This window comes from Gigantopelta aegis, chromosome 9, assembly GCF_016097555.1.
Source record: "Gigantopelta aegis isolate Gae_Host chromosome 9, Gae_host_genome, whole genome shotgun sequence".
Taxonomy (NCBI): Eukaryota; Metazoa; Mollusca; class Gastropoda; order Neomphalida; family Peltospiridae; genus Gigantopelta; species Gigantopelta aegis.
This window is the reverse complement of record NC_054707.1, coordinates 79,081,814-79,093,630: the sequence shown is the minus strand read 5'-3', so window position 1 is coordinate 79,093,630 and position 11,817 is coordinate 79,081,814. Positions and strand designations below refer to the sequence as shown.

The window sequence follows — 11,817 nt, the reverse complement described above, 5'->3', positions numbered from 1 at the left end:
CCAAGGAAGTACAGTGCATTGTAGGATAGCTGTTGCTATGCTTGTCATGTGACAGTCATGTGATCTATTGGAACTCTTCATGACATGACATTGACCAACGTCCGTTAACGGCACATTTGTTGGATATCGATATTCTGGTTTCTGTTTCAGCATGTTCGGGACGCGATCAGTCGTTTACAAAGGATTTTTACGAGTTATTCAAAAGGTATATAATTAAATGCATTGTATATTTTCATTTCATTGATAAGTCGAATGACAATTAATTGAATCGGAGAAAAATATGAAGCAAAACCGTACGGGGGAGGAGAAGGTGTCTTGGGGGGGGGGGGGGGGGGGTGCGCGTCCAATAATATTGGTCAAATTACGTTACGTTATAATGATAAGGAAAGTGTTTGGGAGGTATTAATAAATGTTAGGTCATTTTATAGGGAGAGTGGTCCTAGCTTTGCAACAGTTACATGGCCGTGATGGGTGGGGAGTGTGATATAAAAAGATGACACAATTTAGTGTTGAATGGCTCCTATGTCATAAGTTATTTATAAATGAGATGGGGGAAATTTTAGAGATAGCACAAGTGAGGCTAGAGTGCACATTAAGTGATAGATTATCAAATTTCAATATCCAACCAGTACCTGCACATATTGTGACTTAAGGGCCTGCTACACGATACAATAGATTCGGACTAAGTCACTCGTATGAGTCAATCGCACGAGTCAATCGGACCGATTGAATCAGACATGTTGCCACACGGTACTTGTCAATCGTATAAAATGTGACGTCATTGAAAAACATCCTTGCTGTAACCATGGTAAACAATGTCGTGTATTGATAAGAAGGTGGCTGTCGTAACGTTTCTGTCTTTATATAAATGATTGGACACACCTCACAGAGTTGCGCCCATGATACAACTCTATGAGCTGTTGGGTTTGTGCCGACGACAAGCTAACAGCGTTTTCCGCCATTACACTCAGAACGTGGAGGTTATCTGTGCCACGATCTGATTGGTCAACGTTCCCAAACGTCCGATTCAATCGTATGAAAATAGAACAAGTTCTAAACTTCAATTCATATGAGTGACTCGGGCCGATTCAATCGTATGACATGCCACACATTACGATTTGCTTGTTGGCGTTGCAATCCGAGTGACTCATACGAGTGACTTGTATTGTGTAGTAGGACCTTTAGCCCGAGTACTCTGCTGTTTGAGAGCTAGACGGACATGTGGATGGTTATGATCGTTCTCTCGGCCAGAGATAATTCTATATAGCAAAAACATGGATTGCTGCATACCACTGGGTAGGCAGGCAAAGATTCACACTCTAATACAACAATAACCCTATGTTTGACATTAAATACCATAACATTGATCATTTTCGATTTTGCCGATAACAAATATTTCCTCAATTGAACCACTAATACATACACTGCAGAAAGAAACCCATCAGTACCTACATATACTAAAAGGCAAAAGTTGTTGTGACATGGATTGTTTGGAGTAATACATTTGTGAATGGATTTATGGATGTAAATTTGAGAAAATGTGCATGAAACAGCTCGATGAAATGCAACCAAGCAGTTGTTGCAGGGATTGCATGCTTTGTGCAAGAAACATGGAATATTCGGTAGAAATCCTGTCCAGTGTTCACCATAAAAGGCCAGACATTCAGTTGCAAATCATTGCCACTCTGTGCAGCCTTCAGAAGTCCAGAAACCAGAAAAACACCATTAGTGAACTGTTTAATGTAATTTCGTCATGCCACCCCTCAGTGAAGATGACAGATGGCAAGTCATAGGGATGCTTGAATCTGGGACCTCGCAGCGTGGCGTTGCATGTCAGTTCAACGTCCACAGAAACACCATATGGCACTTATGGCAATGATATCAACAAAACAACCAGGTCAGGGACTGTCCTCGTAGCGGCCAACCACCCGTGACAACCCCTCGCCAAGACACATGGCTGATCCTTCCTCAGATCTGGAATGGCATTCCCAGGAACCTTCTCCAACATTTAGTGGCCTCAATGAGACGACGGTGCCAGGCCTGTATCAATACTCAAGGTGGACACACTCGCTACTGACTGTGTGAACTTCGATCTGGATCCCCTCTAGTGATGTGGCTCATTTGCATATGACAGGTGCGCCCTTTTCATGGACTATTGCTCGTTTCCATACCTTCGGACATTTCTCTTTCCATGTTATAATGTTTCATATACGGCAGTAAAAACTTATCATCAGTTATCTTTGTCTTTTGTGTGTCACAATAACTTTTGCCTTTTAGTATATTTAACCAGAACATTATTGAAAGGGGGTGCTGTCAGGTTTCTTCCTGTAGTGTGTGTATTAGTGGTTAATACCTGTAGGCTAAGAGAAATATTTCTCACACATAAATCAAATAGCGTTAGAGGTCACTTGAGCTAATACAGAGAATACTACATGAGTGACCTGGACACTGTGTCCATCAGCCTCTTGGATTGTTGCTGTGGGCTTAGTCTGACCACTTCAGAGAGTGTTCAGTCGTTACCTCTGGCATTGTTAAGAGGCACTTATAACCACGGACTATGTTCCCCTACTACCGGCAGTCATTAGTTAGTGCCATGGGTCAGACCAGTTTTATTAGTGTCCCTTTTGGCATAATTGTCCAATTAATTTCTAGAGGTGTTGATAATGATAAAAAAAAAACTAATATTTTATATGAACAGAAATTAATTTTAAAATTATTTCAACATGAATTTTGTTCTTTTTCAAATAATCTTTAAAGAATTAACTTAAAGAAATTTTTTCCACTTCTTTCAAAAGCTCTGATATTGAGTTAGGCAATTACACTAAAAAGTTTGACAATTTGTTGTTTTATTGTTTGATATGGTTTTGGGCCCATATTTTTCGAAGCCAACCCTTGCAATTGTCCACGGCAATCAGCAATACTGTGGAGATTGCCAAATGTTTTTTTAATTCTCCACTGGTCACACTTTTATTTTCCTTGGACTGTATTCAGATTTTGTTTTCAATGGCATGTTTTTTTGCTGTGGGCATTTTCATAATTGCAGGGGTTGGTAGCTATATCTTAGAACTATGATATTTTAAAACCATGGTGGAGGGGAGGTTTATGACGTGTGTTTGAAAATATGTGGCCAGTTAGTTCATCATATCGGGCAAATGCTTAACCAACAGAGCTATATCATGGCTCCTCATTTGAAGAAAAAGAACAGTTCCTGCTATGAAGATTATAACTTGCCTGCCAAGTTTCCAAGACATTACACAATTTTAAAACATTAAAAACAGTAGTTGCTAATCCAATTCCAAATGACTAAAAATATCATTAATCCAGATTTTGAAAACAGATTGTTCCATTGTTATGTTCACTAGGCACTGATAGCACTATTATTTGACTGATCATATTTTCACTGATTTCACTGAACATTACATTAGTCTTCAGCAGAAAAGACGAGTGATCACACCCATTCGCCTCCACACTCACCTGGAAAGTTTCATGAGAGTGCTATATTGACTGCTGGAACATATTGATTGCTGTGGAATAAAAAAATTAATACATTTTATTTAAAACTAGCATCATTTCAGGTGTGTGATCTTCAGCTCGCTTTGAATTTGCTCCTGGCAAAGACTGTTATGCAATAAAGATGTTTCTTGTTTATGTTTTCCAGCAGGTTGTTCCAGGAAGCAGTTGCTGTTACAGTTCTCACAACGTTCCTCTTGAGAAGGACTGGACCGAACGTGCTAAGAAAGAACTCAAGGGAAAAGATGTTGCGGAAACCTTAACATGGCACACTGCAGAGGTACTAGAGTTAATATAGTTATCTGACAAGTCACCAAAATACAAACTTGCAAAAAAAAACCTACCCACGTTTATCTAAGAATTAGCGTATTTAATTGGAATTGTTCCAGAATTAACTATATTTTTTTTTTAATTCTTTGCCATAAACTTTTAACATGGAGACAAAGACATTTTTTTTTTAGACATTACAAACATGGATGATATCATTACAGTCACAAATATCCATTTTACCATCTCCATTTTGCATCAATGGTAAAACTAATTTTGCGGCAGTAAAACCAACATTAACATCCACAAATGGTCAAACACAACATAGTTATCCCCTAGTTTTATTTAAACCATTTATTCTTAGTGAAAAAGATGTGGCACAAGGCATACAAAAATAATAACAGTTCCTTCATTGTTATTCTATATGTATAAATTCTGGAAGAACGCCATCTTTGTTTTGTTACCCATTACATGGTGTAGAAAGATGTCTAATGTGTGATCATGATTTTATATCATTTCGTTTTATGGTTTGTTTAGGGCATTGACATCAAACCAGTTTATACAAAAGAAGATGTCACTAAATTATCCAATGAGACTCCGGGCAAATTTCCCTACACGCGAGGTCCATATGCGACAATGTACACACACCGACCATGGACTATCAGACAGGTAAATGAAGTGCACACAAGTCCGTATCATGGACTATCCGACATAGTAAGTGAAGTGCACACAAGGTGGGTATCATGGACTATCCGACATGGTAAGTGAAGTGTACATAATGTTCGTATTGTGGACTATCCGACATGGTAAGTGAAGTGCACTCAAGGTCCGTATTGTGGACTATCCGACATGGTAAGTGAAGTGCACACAAGGTCCGTATCGTGGACTATCCGACATGGTAAGTGAAGTGCACACATGGTCTGTATCATGGACTATCCGACATGGTAAGTGAAGTGCACACAAGGTCTGTATCATGGACTAGCCAACATGGTAAGTGAAGTGCACACACAGTCCATATCGTGGACTATCCGACATGGTAAGTGAAGTGCACACAAGGTCTGTATCGTGGACTATCCGACATATTAAGTGAAGTGCACACAAGGTCTGTATCGTGGACTATATGACATGGTAAGTGAAGTACACACAAGGTCTGTATCGTGGACTATCCGACATGGTAAGTGAAGTGCACACATGGTCTGTATCGTGGACTATCCGACATGGTAAGTGAAGTGCACACAAGGTCCGTATCGTGGACTATCCGACATGGTAAGTGAAGTGCACACAAGGTCTGTATCGTGGACTATCCGACATGGTAAGTGAAGTGCACACAAAGTTCGTATCGTGGACTATCCGACATGGTAAGTGAAGTGCACACAAGGTCTGTATCATGAATATCTGACATGGTAAGTGAAGTGCACACATGGTCCATATCGTGGACTATCCGACATGGTAAGTGAAGTGCACACAAGGTCTGTATTGTGGACTATCCAACATGGTAAGTGAAGTGCACACAAGGTTTGTATCATGGACTATCCAACATGGTAAGTGAAGTACACATAGGTCCACATGTAAGTTAGAAATTATTGAAACAATATGTTTGATAGATCAATTTTTTTATTTTTTTATTTAACCAGAGGGAACTATAGGTTTTATCTCTGTCTGTCTGAAATTTTGTATATAGCTTTATCATGTAGCCTACTGTTACTATTTAGGTTTGACTTTTATGGTAATTTACCTATTTTTGACAGAGTTATTGTTCTTGAACTTAGGAGATATGGAAATAAAATTCATACTTTATTTTGTGCAATGCCTCAAAATATTAAACTGAGATTTTGTGGATAAATTTATCAAGTACTATTACAGATGAGATTTGACTTCCATGGCGATTTACCCATTTTTCACATTTATGGCCATTCAATTTGTTGAGCCTGGTAGGGGACATGTATTGCTTTAGCAGTACTCTCAGAATGTTTATTTTTAATTAATTTATTTATTTAATTATTTGTTTCAGTATGCCGGTTTCAGCACAGTGGAGGAGAGTAATAAGTTTTACCGAGCTAACATTGCTGCGGGACAGCAAGGTCTCAGTGTGGCCTTCGACCTCGCCACTCACAGGGGGTAAGTTCACAGTCCAGATTTGAAATGTCCAACACTGCATTTACTGTTTGTCAGTCAAATTACAAATAAATATTGAATTAAATATTTTGGCCTTCTGAACACTGCTTTTAATGATAATAAAATATTTTGGTAGAAAGTTCTTTGCTTGCTTTCCCAGTGATCCTTACATCAACGGTAATGTTTGCTGAAAAGTGCATGTAAATTTAATTAATTTCAAGTTATTTTCGTGTTTGTATCCAATTAAGGTGGCTTAACCACAACACCACCGAGGACGATGGGTGCGTGTAAAGATCCATTGCTGCTTTTTATTTAGTAGCCAAGGTGCAAGAGCAGTGTTTGTTTTGTTTTTTCTAAATCGTGTCAAAATAAGCACATTTTAGACACCAAATACCCATAGTTTAAAAATGCACCAAGGTGTTTTTAAACTGATATTCCTTTCCTTTGTGTTTTTGAGACAAGTTGATCATTCTAACAACCAAAGTTACGTGTGCACAGTTTAATTATAAAAATTACGATTAATATCCAATCTGTTTTTAAAACTTAGTTATGACTCGGACAACCCACGAGTGAAGGGAGACGTTGGAATGGCGGGCGTGGCGATAGACTCGGTGGAGGACATGAAGCTCCTGTTTGATGAAATTCCACTCTCGCGACTTTCCACATCGATGACGATGAACGGAGCTGTGCTTCCTGTCCTGGCCATGTTTGTGGTGGCCGCTGAGGAGCAGGTCAGTATTTGTTAGAAATAACTTGAAGAAACAAAGCTTATATAGTGTATAGTATATCTTTTAGTTCAGGTATAATAAGAATACTTGTCTTTTAACTTGGTGTTAATTAAGTGGCATTCTCATTGTGCGATTAGTTGCCTCAATTTGTCACATGCGATTTGTCGGCTCTACAGAAATGGGAATGCATAAGACTAAAGTTGTTCCAATTTAGGTGTTCCCACAGTACGAGGTGATAGTATGCGACATGTCGGTACGACTAATCACATGATGAGAATGCCCTTTTAGGAGGTGTATATTTTTGGTGGCTACTGCTTCTGTCATCTACACACACTTTTCATGCTTACAGTAAATCACCTGACTGCATTAAGTAGATAGAGTTGTCAATTTTATAGCAAACGGCTTCCTACTTTCAAAGATACTGAACACCCTGCGTTGATAATCTTCATTGTCATGATTTGAAGTATCTTTGTACGGTATGCATATTAAAATTTGTCACTGTGTGTGCTGTTATCATCAACATGTTTACTTAGCTGAGTTTTTGTTTTCAATGAACGTAATGATGTGATATTAACCCACACTATTGCACTTGATGTATTGCAGTGGGTTTCAGGGTGCTCTAGTAGAGTTGCTAAACAAAACAAATTTTAAACTTTTAACTTTACACTTTGCATACATGTAGGTGTGATTTGTAATATATGTAGCTGCTTAGGCCATAATAACATAAAATACTAGGTTTTTCTCAAAGTGTTTTTTAAAATGAGAGTGCAGGGCTGAAATTTACTTTTATATTTTTAGGACATTGGATTTACCTCTCATTGAGCCCCTTTCCCCCAACAAACATTGGATTTACCTCTCATTGAGCCCCTTTCCCCCAACAAACATTGGATTTACCTCTCATTGAGCCCCTTCCCCCCGACAAACATTGGATTTACCTCTCATTGAGCCCCTTCCCCCAACAAACATTGGATTTACCTCTCATTGAGCCCCTTCCCCCCAACAAACATTGGATTTACCTCTCATTGAGCCCTTTTCCCCTAACAAACATTGGATTTACCTCTCATTGAGCCCCTTCCCCCCAACAAACATTGGATTTACCTCTCATTGAGCCCCTTTCCCCCAACAAACATTGGATTTACCTCTCATTGAGCCCCTTCCCCCCGACAAACATTGGATTTACCTCTCATTGAGCCCCTTCCCCCAACAAACATTGGATTTACCTCTCATTGAGCCCCTTCCCCCCAACAAACATTGGATTTACCTCTCATTGAGCCCCTTCCCCCCAACAAACATTGGATTTACCTCTCATTGAGCCCTTCCCCCCAACAAACATTGGATTTACCTCTCATTGAGCCCCTTCCCCCCAACAAACATTGGATTTACCTCTCATTGAGCCCTTTTCCCCTAACAAACATTGGATTTACCTCTCATTGAGCCCCTTTCCCCCAACAAACATTGGATTTACCTCTCATTGAGCCCCTTCCCCCCAACAAACATTGGATTTACCTCTCATTGAGCCCCTTTCCCCCAACAAAAATTGGGCTTGTGACGAAAATCTAGGATTTATTTTATTGTCGCTACTCAAAAATACTTAGAGGTATAATTAACCAAATATCCATACAGTGTAAAGTAAAAATAATAATCTTCAATAATACAGTGAAACCTCTTTAAACTGGAATTCCCTCAAAACCGGACCCTCTTTAAACTGGAATTCCCTCAAAACTGGACATTTTTCATGGTCCTTTTTTTAAAATGAGTAAACAACGTAACCTCTAAATTGGATACTTCTTAAAACCAGTTTTTAAAAAAGAGTATCCAGTTTCGAGGGGTTTCACTGTACCACATCATAGCTATCACTTTGTAATTCTAGCCATGTTTCACTGGACTACATCATAGCTATCACTTTGTAATTCTAGCCATGTTTCACTGGACCACATCATAGCTATCACTTTGTAATTCTAGCCATGTTTCACTGGACTACATCATAGCTATCACTTTGTAATTCTAGCCATGTTTCACTGGACCACATCATAGCTATCACTTTGTAATTCTAGCCATGTTTCACTGGATTACTAGCCATGTTTCACTGGATTACATCATAGCTATCACTTTGTAATTCTAGCCATGTTTCACTGGACCACATCATAGCTATCACTTTGTAATTCTAGCCATGTTTCACTGGACCACATCATAGCTATCACTTTGTAATTCTAGCCATGTTTCACTGGACTACATCATAGTTATCACTTTGTAATTCTAGCCATGTTTCACTGGACTACATCATAGTTATCACTTTGTAATTCTAGCCATGTTTCACTGGACCACATCATAGCTATCACTTTGTAATTCTAGCCATGTTTCACTGGACCACATCATAGCTATCACTTTGTAATTCTAGCCATGTTTCACTGGACCACATCATAGCTATCACTTTGTAATTCTAGCCATGTTTCACTGGACCACATCATAGCTATCACTTTGTAATTCTAGCCATGTTTCACTGGACTACATCATAGCTATCACTTTGTAATTCTAGCCATGTTTCACTGGACTACATCATAGCTATCACTTTGTAATTCTAGCCATGTTTCACTGGACTACATCATAGCTATCACTTTGTAATTCTAGCCATGTTTCACTGGACTACATCATAGCTATCACTTTGTAATTCTAGCCATGTTTCACTGGACTACATCATAGCTATCACTTTGTAATTCTAGCCATGTTTCACTGGACTACATCATAGCTATCACTTTGTAATTCTAGCCATGTTTCACTGGACCACATCATAGCTATCACTTTGTAATTCTAGCCATGTTTCACTGGATTACTAGCCATGTTTCACTGGATTACATCATAGCTATCACTTTGTAATTCTAGCCATGTTTCACTGGACCACATCATAGCTATCACTTTGTAATTCTAGCCATGTTTCACTGGACCACATCATAGCTATCACTTTGTAATTCTAGCCATGTTTCACTGGACTACATCATAGTTATCACTTTGTAATTCTAGCCATGTTTCACTGGACTACATCATAGTTATCACTTTGTAATTCTAGCCATGTTTCACTGGACTACATCATAGTTATCACTTTGTAATTCTAGCCATGTTTCACTGGACCACATCATAGCTATCACTTTGTAATTCTAGCCATGTTTCACTGGACCACATCATAGCTATCACTTTGTAATTCTAGCCATGTTTCACTGGACTACATCATAGCTATCACTTTGTAATTCTAGCCATGTTTCACTGGACTACATCATAGCTATCACTTTGTAATTCTAGCCATGTTTCACTGGACTACATCATAGCTATCACTTTGTAATTCTAGCCATGTTTCACTGGACTACATCATAGCTATCACTTTGTAATTCTAGCCATGTTTCACTGGACTACATCATAGCTATCACTTTGTAATTCTAGCCATGTTTCACTGGATTACATCATAGCTATCACTTTGTAATTCTAGCCATGTTTCACTGTACCACATCATAGTTATCACTTTGTAATTCTAGCCATGTTTCACTGGACTACATCATAGCTATCACTTTGTAATTCTAGCCATGTTTCACTGGACCACATCATAGCTATCACTTTGTAATTCTAGCCATGTTTCACTGGACTACATCATAGCTATCACTTTGTAATTCTAGCCATGTTTCACTGGACCACATCATAGCTATCACTTTGTAATTCTAGCCATGTTTCACTGGATTACTAGCCATGTTTCACTGGATTACATCATAGCTATCACTTTGTAATTCTAGCCATGTTTCACTGGACCACATCATAGCTATCACTTTGTAATTCTAGCCATGTTTCACTGGACCACATCATAGCTATCACTTTGTAATTCTAGCCATGTTTCACTGGACGACATCATAGCTATCACTTTGTAATTCTAGCCATGTTTCACTGGACGACATCATAGCTATCACTTTGTAATTCTAGCCATGTTTCACTGGACTACATCATAGCTATCACTTTGTAATTCTAGCCATGTTTCACTGGACTACATCATAGCTATCACTTTGTAATTCTAGCCATGTTTCACTGGACTACATCATAGCTATCACTTTGTAATTCTAGCCATGTTTCACTGGATTACATCATAGCTATCACTTTGTAATTCTAGCCATGTTTCACTGGACTACATCATAGCTATCACTTTGTAATTCTAGCCATGTTTCACTGGACTACATCATAGCTATCACTTTGTAATTCTAGCCATGTTTCACTGGACTACATCATAGCTATCACTTTGTAATTCTAGCCATGTTTCACTGGACTACATCATAGTTATCACTTTGTAATTCTAGCCATGTTTCACTGGACCACATCATAGCTATCACTTTGTAATTCTAGCCATGTTTCACTGGACCACATCATAGCTATCACTTTGTAATTCTAGCCATGTTTCACTGGACCACATCATAGCTATCACTTTGTAATTCTAGCCATGTTTCACTGGATTACATCATAGCTATCACTTTGTAATTCTAGCCATGTTTCACTGGACTACATCATAGCTATCACTTTGTAATTCTAGCCATGTTTCACTGGACTACATCATAGCTATCACTTTGTAATTCTAGCCATGTTTCACTGGACTACATCATAGCTATCACTTTGTAATTCTAGCCATGTTTCACTGGACTACATCATAGCTATCACTTTGTAATTCTAGCCATGTGTATTTGTTTTCTCAGGGTACTAAACAAGATCAGCTGACGGGTACAATTCAGAACGACATTCTCAAAGAATTCATGGTCCGCAACACCTACATCTTCCCTCCAAAACCATCCATGAAAATCATCGGAGACATATTTGAATACACATCCAAGGTACCGTAATGTTAGTGCTACATGTCTCCATTTTACACCATGTGAATGAAAACCAGTAGACATACCTATATGTTTGAATATACATCTGAAATATATAATGTCTTCCCTGTTAATATATTTTTTAAACTATGTTGTTAAAAAAAATGTACCGATAAGTGTTCACTTCGTCTATTTTTAACAAACTTCTCCCTATTCTTCTACTTTTTTCAATTCTACATTTGAGTCTGCCTTTGTTTTATAGACGAGTTAGCATCATCAGGTTTTGTGTTAGAATACTGAATATGTCCAGCATACATGTATACATGTAGTTGCCTAGTATTAAGATGGTCTTTGTTTTCTTTCTC

At 38.4% G+C, this 11,817-nt stretch overlaps 1 protein-coding gene across 1 annotated transcript in view; it reads left to right on the top strand.

The window, feature by feature from the left end:
* The first annotated feature begins 49 nt into the window (after positions 1–49).
* LOC121382328 (methylmalonyl-CoA mutase, mitochondrial-like) overlaps positions 50–11,817 on the top strand; it is a 41,291-nt gene continuing 29,523 nt past the window's right edge. Inside the window, 6 exon segments of the mRNA XM_041511910.1 lie at positions 50–205; positions 3,659–3,790; positions 4,315–4,446; positions 5,789–5,895; positions 6,440–6,623; positions 11,339–11,473. Of these exon segments, the coding sequence (XP_041367844.1) occupies positions 152–205; positions 3,659–3,790; positions 4,315–4,446; positions 5,789–5,895; positions 6,440–6,623; positions 11,339–11,473 (744 nt within the window). The 5' untranslated portion in view covers positions 50–151.